Source organism: Lagenorhynchus albirostris, chromosome 12, assembly GCF_949774975.1.
Source record: "Lagenorhynchus albirostris chromosome 12, mLagAlb1.1, whole genome shotgun sequence".
In the NCBI taxonomy this organism is placed as follows: domain Eukaryota; kingdom Metazoa; phylum Chordata; class Mammalia; order Artiodactyla; family Delphinidae; genus Lagenorhynchus; species Lagenorhynchus albirostris.
In genome coordinates, this window is record NC_083106.1 from 2,716,376 (window position 1) to 2,734,224 (window position 17,849).

Here is a 17,849-nt window from a genome sequence, read left to right on the forward strand (position 1 = left end):
ATTATAGCCATCCTTTGGGAAGGACTTTTTTTTTTTTTTTTTTTTTTTTTGCGGTACACGGGTCTCTCACTGTTGTGGCCTCTCCCGTTGCGGAGCACAGGCTCCAGACGCACAGGCTCAGCGACCATGGCTCACGGGCCCAGCCGCTCCGCGGCATGTGGGACCTTCCCGGACTGGGGCACGAACCCGTGTCCCCTGCATCGGCAGGCAGACTCTCAACCACTGCGCCACCAGGGAAGCCCATGGGAAGGACTTTTTAAATAAAACTTTAAAAGTACATAAGACCAAAGTATGAACAACTTAAACACCTGGTCCATACGGTGATATTCATCATGCTTGTCACGCTTAGAAATATTTGAGGAAAGCTTCTGCCTTCACACACGCGGGGCCATAGGACGTCACTTGGACATTGCCCTGGGTGTACCAATTTGCTTGTGGAATCTTGGCGTTGTTCTTATTCTCAAGTGGTGATTTTGTTTGTTTTTTTGTTTATTTTTTCCTCAAAACGAATCCCATCTGTATTCCCAGATGGCTAAACTTTAGGCAGTGTCAGCACTGAAAAGAATAATATTGTAATTGGTTATAACACACTCAGTTTTTTAAAAATTCCATAATCCATAGTTATCCTCAGGAAGAGGAAGAGAAGGGATTTTCCTCTTGATTTCTAGTCCCATCAGAAATGAGAACATTGCCATTTTGTAACCCTAAATGACTGAAGCATCCTTGATCCGTATAAGCAAGGATCATATATGTAAGCTAACGGATGAAGGATTGTAAGGGAGCCCACAGGTCATTCCATACCAAAATATCACCCCTCGCGTTACTTGTTACTTACAAGGGGATGTACACATCTTTGCAGTGAGAGGCTGATGACTTGCCACCTTGACCCAGTGGAATTCAGCATCACTGAGCAAGGGTAACGCGGCACCCCTCCCCCCATCTGCTGCACCTTGAGGCCTGCAGCATCACCCGGGAGGTATTTTGGCCAAAAATGTTTAGCCTCAACCTTATAAAGCCTCCAGACCTAACGTCGGTTTATAATAAATATAGGAGTTAGAGCAACCAGTAAAGAAACAATCAGACACACGTAGGAACAATCTACAAGAAAACTGACCTGGACTTAACCAAAAAGCCCACAAAAAGCACAGGGGAAAAAAAAGATACCGGACCATTGTATTCTAGAAGCAAAAGGAATAAGGAAATGTAACAACCAGATCTAACATGGGAACCTTGACCGAATCCGAGGTTGGAAAAAATAACAGCTATAAGTGACGTGGCAGGGCGGGCAGGATTGGAATATGGGTCAGATATTAGATGATGTTGTGGAATGATGGTGAATGTTCTGCAGGGCGACAGTCGCGTTAGGGTTATGTAAGAGATTACCCTGTTCTTAGGGAATGCTGCATGTAAATGCACCTTGGCATTGAATGTCACAGTGTCGACAAGTTATTGTCAGATTTGTGGCTAAAATGTGTGCATGTGTGCGGGAGATAGAGAGAGGGGGAGAGAAAATGTATCGAAATGTAAGCAGCTGTTGAATCTAGGTGGAGGACTTAGGGGTGGTCATTCAACCTACTCTTTCAACTTTTGTATATGTTTGAAAAGTTTGTAACAAAAGTCGGGGGAAATTATTTATATCTGATGTCTTGTGTTTCACATCCTGCCTTTGAAAGCCTTCGATTTTTCTGTCTTGCAGTTCGGGACCGAGTCAGATCGAAGATGGAGAGAGACATTTTGGCAGAAGTGAATCACCCTTTCATCGTAAAGCTTCATTACGGTAAAGGGAGGAAAAACAATTCCCTACTGTTGGGAGCACCTAGACCAACCCTCCCCCAAATCAGAGGAAATCGGTGTAGATTCCTTGTCTCAGCCTCTGGCCCTGTCTGGGGTGCAGCTCTCTCCCCCCCGGGTTCCTGAGCCTCAGATTCTCCTTCTCTGGGGGAGGAAGATGCCCTGTTTTCATCTCGAAAATCCGAACCTGAGGGAGCGAGAGGTTACCCTTAATTAAATCATCATCATGGAGAAAGTGGTTTTAAAAAGAGGTCTTGACCTAGGTGGGGTGAATCTATGACATATTTTTGTGTTGTTTCAGAGTAGAGTGCCTGTGACCCCATAGTTTCTTTAAACCAGAGTGGTAACATCTCCTGCACTTTAAGTAAAGACGATATTTTAGGCATTTGAGAGACGGTAGCGCTTTGAGCCTCAGAACGGCCCTGCAAGGTAGGCTATTGTTTCCAGTTTTCAGAAGAGAAAACTGAGACTCAGACGGAATCATTCTGATTTCTGAGGCCACGCATCTGCGACGCCACGCAAGGCTTCTTCATTTGCTTTCTGCCTTTTTATCTCCTCGGAGAAGCAGTAAGTGAAACCTTCAAGTTAAAAATAATGAGGTGGTGGCGCCAGTCATGGCAGACTGCATCACAGCTTTGTGCCCTAATCGAGTAATTAGTGTGGGCGAAGCGCTGGGCAGAACAAGGACAAATCCCGTACCTTGTTGGCACAGGGGCTCGGGGGCGGGCAGAGTTGTAGGAGACTGTCCGTGACTTTTACCGACGTCGGGAGTGAAGGCATGAACACACGCAAAGCCAGGAGGACAGGGCTCTTTGCTTGTGAACTTCTGAGATTCCTAAGAAGACAGTTTAGAAAGTCCTGTTTGGAAAGCACATGGCCTCTCCTTTCACAAATAATAAGAGCCAACATGGATGTGACCTTGCAGGCAGCCATGTGGTGACCGGATCCCTCGGGCCACGGGCAGGTGCCCTTAGATCCCAACGGTGGCGGCAGGCTGACCCCCCTTTATCACATGGCTGCCTCAGCGCTGCTGATTCGCTGGTGTCGGATCCGATCCAGGTGTCGTTTCGGTTGGTTTCCCAGGTGTTTTTCTGAAGAAGTTGAGAACTGGGATCTTGCAGAGATTTGTAAAGGCATCCTCCACGTTACCTCTGTGATTGATCAAAAGATACTTGTCGGGCTTCCCTGGTGGCGTAGTGGTTGAGAGTCTGCCTGCCGATGCAGGGGACACGGGTTCGTATCCCGGCCCGGGAAGATCCCACATGCCGCGGAGCGGCTGGGCCCGTGAGCCATGGCCGCTGAGTCTGCGCGTCCGGAGCCTGTGCTCCGCAACGGGAGAGGCCACAACAGTGAGAGGCCCGCGTACCAGAAAAAAAAAAAAAAAAAGATACCTGTCCTCTATCTGCCCGTCAAGCCCTAGGACAGAGCACTCATCCACGCTGCAGTTTACACAGTTCTGACAAAGGGGTTTCTAGTTAGAGGATTTATGTTTCTAAAACCCCAACATTTATAATGCTTCTGGCATTGACTTTTAGAAAATGAGAAGTTCCCAAGTGTGTGGGGATGTCAGCACCCCTTCCAGCCATGCTTCCTTTGTGTGTAGAACAGATGCCACGTGCCAGGCCAGCGGGAACGTTGAACTGACCATCCAGTAGCCACGGTGGTTAGTTTCTCTTGAGCCTCTCGCGCATGCACCGTCCCCCCCTTTGACCAAGGCGTGCCCTTGCTAGTGGCGGGCGGGCGTGAACCGTGAACTCCATGCCCATAACTGTGGCCCTCGGGGACCAAACTGAGAGCACACGAGCGCTGCTGCCACCAGGTACAGGTAGCTGGGCCGACCCGTCCCCAGCGCAGCCGTAAAAGAAGGAGCAGATGGTGGGTATCCTTGAGCCCTGAGTTGTACCGAACACAACTCCATAGGAAGGGGAGGGGACTCGTCCCAGACGCTCACTACGATCGCCCTGCTCCTTACCAGACACCTGCCAGCAAAGCCAAGTCTCTAAGAAGACACGGTTTTGCCCAAAGCCCCGCGTCAGTAGTGGTGATGAGAGCAAGTGGAACCTACACATACTCTTCTCCATGTGTCTTTCAGTCCCTTTGTGATTTAAAAAAAGGCAGGAAGAAGGAGAGAGGGAGGGAAGGAAGGAAGGAAGGAGGCGGGGAAGGGGTGGGGAAGGGGTGGGGAGAGGAGGAGAAATAACCTCCAGACCATGAGTAAAAGTGAGAGACAGAGCTCATCACCGTCCACTCCCTTCCCCAAGTCCTGCCCTCTCCGCTGTGCGGTCTCCAGCCCGGCCGCAGTCCTGTTTCTGAAATGACCCAGGGTTACAGGCTACACAGTATTGTTTGAGCCAACGAGAGACGGGCTTTTTGCACTCAGAGCCTGGACCCAGGGGAATGATGTCCACCGCAGGGGACCGTGACGCCGAAATGCTCTCAACTCTCTCCTTCCGCAGCCTTCCAGACGGAGGGAAAACTCTATCTGATTCTGGACTTCCTGCGCGGAGGAGACCTCTTCACCAGGCTCTCCAAAGAGGTACACGGAGTGCAGGCTGTGGGTTTCTGCCTAGAATTCGAGGGACAGGAGAGCAGGGGGCGGGGTGTGTGTGTGTACGTGCGTGTGTGTGTGGTGTGTGTGCAAGGGAATGTGTGAACGTGCGTGTACATGCACACGTGTGTGTGGTGGGTGGCGTGTGTGTGTGTGTGTACGTATTTGGTGTGAGGGTATATGGCGTGTGGTGTGTGCGCGTGTTTTAAAGATGTCTCACGAGTCACACAGAGAAGAACTCTGTTGTCCTCGAAAGATCTTAAGAAAACGGACTCTTCCCAAGACCCCCGTGGAGCTCTAGAACCTTCCCTGTGTAGAGCAGATGGAAACTTGATTTATGTTACGTAGGGAAGACTGTATTTCACAACGTTTCACTTTCCACTTTCCACTTTCCACCCGTGAGCGCTCCGCGCCCCCCAGGGCTTGTCCTTGACCCCCACTACCTGACTTAGGAGCTTTCCGGGATGTCTTGCAGCGCAGCGTGAAAGCTCTCTGCCCCCTGCGCACCCTGCTCGAGGCAGTGATAATGCCAGGCTTTTAATCCTGTTGATTCTGTGCAGTTTCCTTTATACAGAAGAGCATGATGAAGGTGACAGCGTGTTGACACAATGCACAGAACAGGTTCCCGGCCCTTCTGACGCAACCTCACCTGGCACCGGGGTTCTTACTGGGCTGTAACAGGGGGTTCGGGCTGGCCTCCCCCTTTCCTCACTGCCCACTTTTACAGCAGGAGATCCCTCCATCCAAAGTGCTGGCAGTCAAGGTGAAGCGGCAGTGGGCTCCCCGAGACCTCGGGCTGCTCTCTCCCTCTGTTTCCTGACGGTCCCTCGGGCAATGGCACAATTGATGTATTGGACGCTTGGCGATACAGGTTGAAAGCACGGGCTGGAGGATTCAGATCCAAGTTCTCCAAAGCCCTTTGGGTCAGGTCTCTGGTCCCTTAACCCGCCTCCCAGCTGAGCTCACGTTTCCAAAGACGGCGAATCACTGACCTCGGCCAGCGTCTCATCTGATGCCTATTGATTCGCTCCCTTCCCAGCCCGGCCGAAGGAAGTCAGGCCACTGCGGGTTGGTCTGTCCAGCATCCAGGGTGACACACCCTGTTGTTGGGCTTCTTGACCAAAAAGGCAACACCCAGGGTACCCTTCAGAGTAGGAGTGAAGTTGTCCAGCCTGGGCTCAAGAGGGTCTCAGTTCACAGAAACACAGGAAATGAATGATACCCTAACCCTAACCCTATGAAAAAAAGTACTTCCCTTCCATCCTCTTCACCGAGTCCACTAGACAACATCCTTGTGTGTGTCGGTCTCCGTACTGACTGCCTTCAAGAACTCACATCCAGGGGTGTTTCATTCCCATAGAGAAACCCTTTGTCATTTGCACTTGGAGGCCACGCAGATCTGTGCCCTAAGCGTGGCCAAGGAGAGTCATACGGCCGCCCCTGAGCACTGAGCTGCAGACGGGCCTGTGTGGTTATGGACAGAGATGGAGAAAGTCGGGCCGAAGAGGATTCGACAGCCAGCAGGATCTCCCACAGGGAAATCCTTCTCACAGGGAAGCCCACTGAGTATGCTAACCAATGTAGAAAAGAAATACCCAACCAGGAAAGGTGCCGGCCGAGCGTGGAAGGCAGAACAGGAGATTCCAGAGGCCAGAGGGGCAACGAGGGTTGGTGGTACCCAAATGTCATCCAGGACTTGGGGTGCACGTCCTCCCCACTGGGAGGCATCCCTTTTGTGAAATGGATGTGCTCCGCCGTCATTAGCCTGATGTAGTCACTGTTCAATTCCCCAAATTGCCCTTATCCTGAGCAACCTTCTGATCATGTATTGATTTTTCACGCATCTGCCTTCAGAGAGAATTCAGTCATGACATGGGTTTCTAGTCTCTGTGACATTCATTTCTCATGGTGCGGGTAAAGAATGGTTTCTGATACCATCTGGCTTGCTGGTAAGGTGACTACCAAATTACATGCGGTTCTCACAACCGCAGGGACAGGGAAACAGTAGGAGACAATGACCTTGAGGTGTGCTGGGCGCCATGGCCTCATGTGTGTTTTAGCTAGACCAGCGTCCCCCTCCCAGCAGCCTCTCCGGCAAGGGGCGCCCACCGATGCTCCACGGGCGGGTCGTATTTGGTGGGACTCGTCCCGCTTTGGGGAGACGGCAGTTCCTAGTTTGCATAAACCCAAAAGGGGGGAAGAGGTGAACTTGAAGGGAGGAGGGATGAAATTTGAGACATATTTTCAGTAAATCCTTCAGGCCTGTTTGTAATCAGACCTTCACAGTGTGGTTTAGTTTTTTGTATTAAAGTGTTACATTAGAAGCACACATATTAAAACATAAACCCAGAAATACACTCCGGAGCTGCATGGTTTGTGGGGCAGGAAAGGTCGGGGGAGGAAACTCTGCCCGGCGCTCTGCCCACAAGGCCGAGCGGCGTTGTGAGGAGTGCCCCCTCCCCGTCACTGGTCCTAAAACTTTGCTGAGAGCTCATGTTTCCACTGTAGGAGTCGAAGAGCCTTGTCTGGGGGCCGCGGTCTGCAGAGCGGAGCGGAGTCTTCGTGGGGCTGAGTGCCTCTGTCTTTAAAGCCAGCAGCCACAGAGCAGGCTGAAGTCTTGTTCTCTCTCCTGCCAGGTGATGTTCACGGAGGAGGATGTCAAGTTCTACCTGGCTGAGCTGGCCTTGGCTCTAGACCACCTGCACAGCCTGGGCATCATCTACAGAGACCTGAAGCCAGAAAAGTGAGTGAGGACAAGGCAGGGCAGGGCCCTCTTGCTGCCCACGTCGCCTTGTCCCTGTACTTAATTCCCCAGGGAGGGCATAGCCTGGGGACATTCCGGTGCTAGCGCCCCACAGGCAGGGATTCCACCTGCCCGCCCCTGGAAAGGTGCCCAGACATAGGTGTGGCTTGTGCTGGTTTGTGTGGGATGGTCCCAGCCCATTCTCACCTGACCCTCCTAACACCCTCCAAGGGAGGCAGGGCCGGGCCTGCATCCCTGTGGTCCAGGGGAGGCTGGGCAGGTAGTGGAGGCTGGGCAGGTAGAGGAGGCTGGGCAGGTGGAGAGGCTGGGCAGGTAGAGGAGGCTGGGCAGATGGGAAGGCTGGGCAGGTAGAGGAGACTGGGCAGGTAGAGGAGGCTGGGCAGGTGGAGGAGGCTGGGCAGGTGGAGAGGCTGGGCAGGTAGAGGAGGCTGGGCAGGTAGTAGAGGCTGGGCAGGTGGAGAGGCTGGGCAGGTAGAGGAGGCTGGGCAGGTAGTGGAGGCTGGTCAGGTAGAGGAGGCTGGGCAGGTAGAGGAGGCTGGGCAGGTGGAGAGGCTGGGCAGGTAGAGGAGGCTGGGCAGGTAGGCAGCCCACCATTCCTCCTCCCACAGCCCCTGCCCTCCCTCCTTAGGTGGGACCCATCCTGCACTGGGAATGTCTCACACGCCACCCCCTCACTAGTGTGTGTCTTCTGTGCCGGTCTCTTCCCCATCTCCACCTCCACCTTGGAAAGCCCTTTCAGCTGTCTCGACAGGCCCATTTCTAGGTGACGAGTCAGATGAGCCTTTCTGAGTTTTTCTAAAAGACAGTGGCACCAGCTTCCCAGCCCAAATTCCAATAAGATTTGTGTATCTTTGGCAATGATCATCTGTAATACTATTTCTAGGGTATTTTGCTAATCCAGTCTAAATCTTTTTTTAAAGTCCCTCCAGATAATAATGTTCTTACTTCAGGTTCTTTTCCTGCTGTTTTCTGTGTAGAGCTGCACAGACTAGGAGGATCCACTTGAAAAGGAAGGATCTAGCGGATGCTGTTTTAAGTTCATTTGGTTGACCTGACAGTGGTCCCTGCCGCGAAGTTGATGATTTTCTCCCTCTGGCCTGTGACGTGGTTGATAACGGCCCCCTGTCCCCCTATAGACTGAGGTCCATGCCTGTCCCTGGATATGTGGGGCCTGGTGGGACCCCAAGGCTTGGAGCACAAGGCAGCCCAGGCCCTGAGGGCACAGGAAGTAGATCCCAGCCCTTGTTCCTGGTCCCTTCCTCACCTGCAGGGAACTGAGAAAAATGCAAACTCTGCTCTGAGAAGTGGCAGTCGTTTAAGGGAAACGCCTGGGTTTGCCTAGAGACCAGGAACGTTGTGTATGTCCCTGATGCAAAGCGTATTTGCCTGTGACCAGAGGGAAGTGCTCCCCACGCACGGCATCAGCCTAACCACCAGCTGGGTACAGCCTCACTGGCTGCACGTGTAAATGATGTTTAAATAACCGTGAAAGGCTCTCTCCTGAGTATCCCCGTAAGAGCCGTGTCCTGCAAACTCAGCCTCGCCTTCGGAAAACAGGCGCTGAGGCCGCTGTCACCGCCAGCTCTGCCGACCTGCTCCCCTCCGCTGTGAGCTCTGCCCCGTGAAGGCAGCACCCCGATTCTCCCTCTAGTTAAAGGTCAAAGGGATCTTTATAGTTAAAAATGTAATATGGAATTGCAGGATTGAAGAGAAAGGATTTTGTTTCCATTAGAATTAGTAGGGAGTTAATCATGAAAGTTGCTCACTTCTGGGCAAAGATTAAGTATAACTGAAAAGCAAAGATAAGAACATTCGCTTCTTTCATTATAAATTGTCATCTTAATTATACACTGTGACTTTTCCCTTCCCATTTCCATAAAACAGTAGGTATGATTTTTATTCCCATGGCAGCGTTTTAAAAATTGTGGTAAGATAAACATGACATAAAATTTACCACCTTGACTATTTTCAAGTGCACAGTTCAGTCGTGTTAAGAGCGTTCACACCATCTGTGCGATCGTCTCCACCATCCATCTTCCAGACTTCTTTCATCCTGCAAAACTGACGCCCTGTCCCCATGGTACCCCACCGCCCTCCCCTGCCCCAGCACCCTCCCTTCTGTTTTCTGTCTCTGTGGATCTCACTGCTCCGGGGACCACACGTAAGGGGGGTCACACAGTATTTGTCCTTTTGTGGCTGGCTTATTGCCCTCGACGTGGTGTCCTCGAGGTCCATCCATGTGGTAGCCTGTGTCAGAACTTACTTCCTTTCCCACATGTGTTTAACGTACCACATATTAATCCTCACAGCCCACGTCCTGGTCTCTTTAGATCTGGGCTGGTGCCTCCCAGGAGCTGGTGGAACAGAGTTTAATTACAGCAAAGAAAGAAACAGGGCAAGCCAGGAGCCCCGGGGGCCTGTGGGCTGATGGGCTGGAGAAGGGCCTCGTGGAAAGCTCGCCTGCGTCCATCCCCTCAGACGTTCCCTCTGCCCTCCCGTGGGCGTCAGCCTCGCCGTACTGCAGAGAGCTGGGAGGAACAGGACAGCGCTCCCCGTGGGGCATCTGGACGTCAGATGCCGGCACGCTGAGAGCTTGGTCCAGGGCACCAGGAGGGACCCCGTGGGACCGGCTCCCACAACATGGCTCCCGGGGGCTGAGGCCTGAGGTGTCACAGACTCCCCCGGAGGTCGCGGTGGTTCCCAGGGTCAGGCGGGGCTCGTGGAGGGGTCTGGCCAGAAGAGCAGGCTCTAGCCGTCGAGGGCCCGCCTGGGTTCAGGAAGTCCCCTCTGAGCAGCTCTGCGTCTGCACAAGCCAGGGCACTTGCGGATGCTCTCAGGCCCATTCATGCAGGACAGACAGCCTGGGGGGTCCCCAGACCTTCCCCTGGGCTTGAGAGGGTCTCACACCTGCAGTCCCCAGTGTGAGCCTGCTGAGCCAGGCACAAGAACATGGGGGTGCCCTTTGCCCCCCACACACCGCGGATGTGCCTGTGCTCCTGACCCAGCAGAAGCTGCCGACTAGGAAGCAGTGGTCTAAAGGCCACGTCTGCGAACAGCAGGCGACCTGCCGCCCCCCAGCCAGCGTGGAGAGTGCTGCCCAAGGGCCTGGGCGGCTCCCCTGGGGTCTCCGTGCCCTTCCGTGTGTCTCGTCTCTTTTAAAGCATCTGTTTCCCCCCCTTTCTTTCAGCATCCTCCTGGACGAAGAGGGACATATTAAGATCACAGGTTTGTAAAATTCCACCCGCCACCGACCGGTGACGTCACCCCGGCGCCCCTGGTACCTGGGGGCCGACCCAGAGCTCAGGCCCTCTCTCTCATCACACCAGCGTGTGCACGCAGGGCTGCCTTCCCCGTGGCCGTGGCTTAGTTCTTTTGGTGTGTGTCTTCCTGGGGACGCTCACGCTTCCCAGGTCGGCCCTCCTTCCTTCTCTCCCTCTGACTTAAGAGCCTTCTAGCGCCTTCCTGCTGACTCTCAGCGTCACTGGATGTTTCGTTCGAGAATCTCATCTTAGCATGTCTGCGGGGCCGATCTCCCCACTGAAACCTCAAACCCCTCCCACTGCCGTCGGTTCAGCCAGAACGAGCACCGCCCCGCCTTGTTCCGTGGCACCCGCTTGTGCTAGTTTCCTCTTGCTGTGTCACAATTACCAACCTCGGTGGCTCAAAACAGCATCAGCTCATCATCTTAACAGCCCTGGCGGCCACAAGTCCAAAACAGGTCTCACATGGCTAAGATCAAAAGGGGTGCGCTCCTTTGTGGAGGCTCCGGGGAAGGATGGTCCTGTCGCCTCTCCGGCTGCCCACTTCCCTGGGCTCACGGCCCCATCCTTCTCCTTCAGAGCCAGGGGGAAGCACCCCAGTCTCTCTCTGACTCTGGCATCTGCCCCCAAGTCCACATAAGGACCTTGTACTTACTGTGCGTCATCCTGGCGCCCCAGGATAACCTCCCTTCTGGAGATATAGCAGGGCCCCCTCTGCCAGGTAAGGTGACCTATTCATAGGTTCCAGGGTTGGGGCGTGGACGTCTCTGGGGGCCATTCCGCTGGCCGGGTCCTGGCCTGGTCTCCACTCACACCCGCTCCCCGTGTCCACCAGTGGGCTGTCCCTGCGCAAATGCTCCCCCCTCGCCTCCAGTGGCAGCTGTCTCTGCTTAGGCGGGACACCTGCTCTACCCCTGTTCTGTCTTCAGAGCCTCCTGTCCTCTGCTTCTCAGCCCCACACCATGTGGTCTCCCTGCTGCCTGTTCCCTTCTCTGGGCTGGTTCACCCCGTTCTTGATGGACCCCCAGTCCCAGCAGAGTGCACAGAGCGATTGACAGTTACTGCTCATTAATGTCAGACAGTGAGCCTTCTTAAATTTCTCATGAATTACGCACAAGAGCACAGCACTCACCTGACAGACCCTTTAGACGGCGACCTCCTGCCAGGGGCTGCACAGGTCCAAGGGCGTCCGCAGTGTCTGCTGGTGGGACCTGCCCCCCGCAATGAGTCCAGTTTGACCTGCTGGGGCCTTCTGTGCCTTCCCACGTGTAGAACAGCAGAAGAAGTTAACCCTTAACAAGCTGAGAAAGTAAACCTGACTTGACTTCTACAACTGGTTAAGGCGGTTCAGAAGTGCCCGCGTGGCACTTTGTGGAGACTGAAGGTTCTGCGAGTACCTGACCGGTTTTCTCTGCTGAGTGAGGAGCTGCACGTGTATTATATAGATCTCACGTGTACGGGCAGCAGGGCTCCAGGTGCCGCCCGGAGACTGAGCACTGTGTGCTCTTTCTCTTTTAGACTTCGGGCTGAGTAAGGAGGCCATCGACCACGACAAGAGAGCCTATTCGTTCTGCGGGACGATCGAGTACATGGCGCCCGAGGTGGTGAACCGGCGGGGCCACACGCAGAGCGCAGACTGGTGGTCCTTTGGCGTGCTCATGGTATGGGGGCTCGTGATATGGTGTGGCGTGCTCGTGGTACGGCGTGCTCGTGGTATGGTGTGCTCCTGGTATGTATGGCATGCTCGTGTCATGGTGTGCTCGTGGTATGGTATGCTTGGGATATGATGTGCTCATGGTAATATGTGCTCGTGGCTTGATGTGCTTGCAGCGTGGCATCTGCGGTCCCCAAGGTGCCCACGTGGCTGTCCCCTGAGCACCCGCCCACTCCTGGGGTTCAGAGGTCCAGGAGTGACCCGAGGAAAACAGTGCCCATTGTGTGACTCAGGACAAGGGGGGCCACCAATTCCTGACCCTAGCATTTCCTGGCAGCCTCCTCTCTGTCCCCCCTCCAGACTCCCACCATCAGGAAACAGAGCTGGGATTCAAGTTAGGATGCAATGTGTTAAGAGTCAAACCTTTATCCTTAACGCTCTTACGGGTTTAGCAGGAGGATTTGAAGGGATGCAGCTATCTCCAGATTAAACATATTTTTCTTATTTCAAACACAGAATCCCTCCACTTAGTCATCAAAATCACCATGAACCAAAATACACGTAGAGTGAAGCATTTTTACATCTGCATCTAGAAACCTGGATTTTCTTTGGGTCACGTGTTCGCAGACAGAGCGTGCAGCAAACGCCAGGGCGGTCTGTAGTCACAACAGAAGCGGGCTTGGCTGCCGTCCCCCCGCCTCACGCGGTCCTTCCTCTCCTCCCTTCCCCCTCCCCCCACCCATCCCCCGCAGCCGGCCCGCTGGGCCCTCGGCGTGGGCCAGACTTCCGAGGCTGTGAGTCTCACACTGACTGGATGGGAGGAGCATCGTGGCATTCCCGGCTTGTCAGCCCCCTCCTTGTGCATTCCACAAACGAGGAAACTGAGGCGCGTCGCTCGGCCAGCACTGGCAAAGCCTCCTTCCCACACGCATGCCTCTCGCCCCGGGACCTCTGGGCTGGGTCCTGCTCACGGTGCAGGGCATCAGCTGGGTGCCCCTAGGCTGGTACCCAGGAGGCCACGCTCGGTCTCTCGGTTCTGGTCCCCGGCCCCGTGGGCTCGGAAGCGCTGGCTGTGTTGGGTTTGTCGGCACGGACGGCTGACCCTCGTCTGTGGGGGGCAGACACGTCAAACCAGCTCGGGAGGCCGTTCCCACGGCTCCGGCCGGGATGCCAGCTCACGGGCGTACAGTAGGTGACGTCACACCACGCGGGGCGGTGCCCCCGTCTCCAGGGTCAGAGCATTCTCCCCCCGTCAGCCACCTACGAGGGAAGTCAGGCTGTAATGAGAAGACTGCTCCCAAGACAGAATCACAACAAATTAAGCACATTAATACAGGCAAGTGATGGGCCCAAGCTCGCGGCCTGACAAGGGCTCCGTGAGCGTCAGCTGCCAGGGCGCTGGTGGCGCTTGCCGTGTTCGTGGTTATACAGACCTTGAATAGCCTCTGCTGGGGTGCAGTCCGTCTCCACGCCAGAAGCCACGGGGACGTCCCGCTCTGCTTACCTTCCCACCGATCGTCTCTCTTTAGACATGTTGGTGAGACCGTCAGGGTAGCCTCTTCCTCTGCAGGGTAACTTTGCATCCTCGGCTCTGCTCCTGTCCACGTGGGTGCTTCCCTGTCACCCTGTCTGGAGGGTGTGTAGTGGGGGGCGGGCACGGGGGCCTCGGCACCCTCGCTGCGGATTTTACTGGAAGTTTGATGTTGTCTTCCCGACACCGGCTCCCAGGTCCGAGGTTACAGCTCTGCGTCTTCGGAAGTGATTCCAATTCTTAAGTCCGCATCCGCCTGAGAAGCACGTTCCTCTGGAGGGTGGGGTGGGCTCCCAGAGGGAGACCACAGGCTTCATCCTGTCCCTGGATCCCAGGGATACTCGCGAAGCCCTTAAAGATGTAGGCTGGGGGCTTCCCTGGTGGCGCAGTGGTTGGGAGTCCGCCTGCCAATGCAGGGGACACGGGTTCATGCCCCGGTCCGGGGAGATCCCACATGTCACGGAGGGGCTGGGCCCGTGAGTCATGGCCGCTGAGCCTGCGCGTCTGGAGCCTGTGCTCCGCAACGGGAGAGGCCACAGCGGTGAGAGGCCTGCGTACCACAAAAAAAAAAAAAAAAAAAAAGATGTAGGCTGGGCTCACGAGTGACCATACAGTGGTTCTCCAGGGAGCCCTTGCCCGATGCTCTGACGTCACAGAACGCCACGTGTGTCTCTGTGGAAATGATATTTAAAAGAGCAGGAGGCCGGCCCGAGCCTGGAGAGGACTGTCTTACCGGCCAGCACAGCAGAGAAAACTGCAGCTAAAACCACACACACATCAAAGCCACCTGGAGTTAGTTTTGTAAGGTTTCTGGGGGAGAGGGGAGTGGGAATATGCCATCCCCCTCGTCTGTTTCTAGATATATTAATAAAATCTGTCCCATAATATAAAATATGCCTTTCATACTTTTTTCTGGTCAAAATCATTGCATATTAAAGAAATAAATGGAGAGGCTGAAAGGAAATAAAAGGGGCAGTGAGGACATAAAAAGAAAGATGGAAAGAAAAACAACTGAGAGAGAAGAGAAGTCAAAGCGAAGGAGAGGCTTCCCTGGTGGCGCAGTGGTTGAGAGTCCGCCTGCCGATGCAGGGGACACGGGTTCGTGCCCCGGTCCGGGAGGGTCCCACATGCCGCGGAGCGGCTGGGCCCGTGAGCCATGGCCGCTGAGCCTGCGCGTCTGGAGCCTGTGCTCCCCAACGAGAGAGACCACAGCAGTGAGAGGCCCGCGTACCGCAAAAAACAAACCAAAAAAAGGTAGCGAAGGAGGAGGGACAAGAAAGGGAGGAGGAAAGTGACCTGCTCTGAGCTGATGCCCGCAGTCAGGCTTCTCCCCACTTGTTTCCCCCACGTCTCCCCAGGCTCCCCACACTCACTTCTGGAACCTCCTCTGGTTCCCCAGCTGTCGATGTCTGGTGCTTTGCTGTGACGCTCTTACGGGCCCTGTCATCTTGTGTTGTGAACACGCGTCTCCGTGAGGGTCTCCCGGGCACAGGGCATGACCTTCCCGCATCCCTAGCTCAGGTGGCGGTGCCGGTGCCCAGGAAGGTCTGTGCCCCGAGGGTCCACAGGCAGTGAGAGCAGAGCGGGCCTGGGCTCCCCGGGCCCCTGCGCCTCCTGCCCCCATGAGACGGGAAATGCCCCTGGACTTCGGAGAAGGCGACCAGAGAGGTTGGCCCCTCGCCTCTTCCAGGAGAGGCCCAGCCTCTGCTGTCTGCCACGGTCCACATGCCAGGAATGGTCCCGCCACCTTGCTCTCGGGCACAGGACATTCCTCCCTGAATTGCTCACTCCTTTGACAGACTCGTCCCCTCCTCTTTCGGTGTCTCGTAACAGCTGGGGAGGTGGGTCACAGCAGCCTGAAGGAGGAGGGTCGTCACGGTGATGAGTCTGCAGGGCACTCAGGGTCCGCAGAGCACCCTCCCATTCGACCTGGACCCGGAGCGCTCCTCCCCACCCCTGTCCTCCCCTCCTCGCTCAGCCCCTCCACGGCACCCTCCAGAGAAGGACGGGTCCTCAGTCGACCCCGTGGAAGGTGTGTGGCCATGGGCTGCAGGTCCCCATCCCCCTCTCCATGGCGCTGAGCACCTTCTCACGGCCGTAGAGCTGAGCGTTTGCTGTGTCCATCATCCATCAGTCTCCCCACTGAATGCCAAGGTCCACAATGCAGTTCTGTTCGCTGCTGTACACCAAGCATGTAGGCCAGCGCCTGCACTTAACTGACCACATTTTGAGTGGGTACGTGCACTTGGGCTGCATTTTGCCTGTCTGGGTCTCGCCACTGTGAAGTTCGTGGGTTCTGAACTCTTGCTTCTGTTCTGTGTTGGTCTGCAGTTCGAGATGCTCACGGGGTCACTGCCATTCCAGGGGAAGGACAGGAAGGAGACCATGGCCCTCATCCTCAAGTGAGTACAACACCCACCTTGGGACCCACCCCAGTACGCGTTAGCACCTTCTGATATCGAGAGCTTCGGTCTTCAGAAGTGGGACTGTTCAGTGGGCAATAACGGTAAAGAGCATTCGTGGCATTTTCATGTCAGTGGGTGAAGCCAGTGGCATCTCTCAGTGATTCTGATGAAATCTCCTACCAAAGATAAAGTTTCCCATCAGTAAAAATCATCTAAGTTGTCCAACGGCAAGGTCTTTAGACATGATGGTTGGTGACCTTCAAAAGTGCAGGCTCAGGGGGCAGAGGGCTGCAGGGGCTCCTGAGAGAGCCTTCCCTTCTCTGCCTGTTGACCCGTTCGTGCACGTGCCTGAGCTCTCCTGCCTGACATCAGCAGGAATCATACGGCCCGAGTCGCTGAGTACGAACATAATTTTCTCCTTAATTCTCATGAAGAATCTTTTAACACAAAAATGGGTTTTGCTCTTAGAACCCTAGAAAGAAGTCTAAACCCAGAGCCAGTCTTGCTGTAATAGCTTTTAAAAAACAAACAAAAGAAAAAACAAAAAAACCACATCATTTTATTTTTTTGGCCGTGCTGCGCAGTAGGCAGGATTTTAGTTCCCTGAGCAGGGATCGAACCCATGCCACCTGCAGTGGAAGCGCAGAGCCCTAACCACTGGACCGCCAGGGAAGTCCCTTGCTGTAACATCTTCATCAGAGCAGGCTTCCTCTGAGCGAGATGTCGGAGGGCAAGCCCTGGGAGAGAGAAGCTGACGGAGGGCGGACGGGGTGAGGAAGTGGCCCTGGAATCAGGCAGGCTCCAAGTTACTGTCTCCCTGCTCAGTGAGAGGCTGGGCCCACCGCACCTGCAGGAGAATCCACGAAGGTGCCTGGCCTCACGACCAGCTCTCTCAAACTCTGCTTGCAGGTGGACACGCAACGCTTGTAGAACCAGGAGGCACCTGCAAAGCTTACGGTTTTGTAGGTACATCATTATATAAATAGGAGAGCAGTTCATGGAAGACACCCCGTAGAGAGGATGTAAACGATGTTTCCCTGTATCACATGACCTTACACTGTGGATGACATGCGTAACTACAGTCTACTCTGGTTTTTTTTGTTTTAGATGGCCTCTGTTCCTTTTAATTTTAAGAGGGAACAAGACCTTTTTTTCTAAAGCAAGAATAATTCCCTCCAGCAAATCCCAGGTGTGAACTTGTAACCTGTCATTGGGAGTGACAGCATTTCTGAAGGGGCAGCAGCAAACTGTGGACATGTGGTTCCCAAAGCGAGGTCCTGCAAGGCCCTCCTTTCCCAGATGTTGCCGCAGACCACACCAGAGGCAGAGGAGAGAATCCAGCTGTCTCCTCAAGCCAAGAGGAGGGTCCTAAAATGTCAACCATGCTGGCATCTCTCCAAAGCCTTTTTTGTTGTTGTCTTGGAAACCATAGTTAATTTCCATTTAAAATGTTCTGTATGTTCGTGGGATCATTCTTGTTTATTTTTAGTGGCCTTGTTATTTTTAGTGAATCATTATATGGCTGTTGTAAACAGCTGCTCTGGGTCACGTGGATGTGATTGGGTTTGTCTGTGAACGCTGACTGCAGAACTGCAGAGCCCTGAAGAAAACCCTTCTCCTTTTGGGGCTCATCCTTCTTACCCGAAAATACGACTGTGCTTTTCAGAGCCAAGCTGGGCATGCCGCAGTTCCTCAGCGTGGAGGCTCAGAGTCTTCTGAGAGCCCTCTTCAAACGGAACCCCTGTAACCGGCTGGGTAAGACTCGCTGAGCCCCCGGGCCCGCCCCGGGCCGCCCACATGCTCACACTCTGCTCTGGTCTGGCCCCGCATTTCACCACGTTCTCTGACAGCAAAAGGCCCTGACGCAGGGGGGGAAGTTCTGTCACGTGTTGTCCG

At 54.4% G+C, this 17,849-nt stretch overlaps 1 protein-coding gene across 4 annotated transcripts in view; it reads left to right on the forward strand.

Moving 5' to 3' along the window:
* Positions 1-17,849, forward strand: part of RPS6KA2 (ribosomal protein S6 kinase A2) — a 221,440-nt gene that overhangs the window by 153,542 nt on the left and 50,049 nt on the right. For all 4 annotated transcript variants that reach the window (XM_060168304.1, XM_060168303.1, XM_060168305.1 and 1 more), the window contains 7 exons: positions 1,697-1,777; positions 4,248-4,327; positions 6,976-7,082; positions 10,291-10,328; positions 11,882-12,024; positions 15,880-15,950; positions 17,620-17,708. In XM_060168304.1, the coding sequence (XP_060024287.1) occupies positions 1,697-1,777; positions 4,248-4,327; positions 6,976-7,082; positions 10,291-10,328; positions 11,882-12,024; positions 15,880-15,950; positions 17,620-17,708 (609 nt within the window). The remainder of the gene's footprint in view (positions 1-1,696; positions 1,778-4,247; positions 4,328-6,975; positions 7,083-10,290; positions 10,329-11,881; positions 12,025-15,879; positions 15,951-17,619; positions 17,709-17,849) is intronic.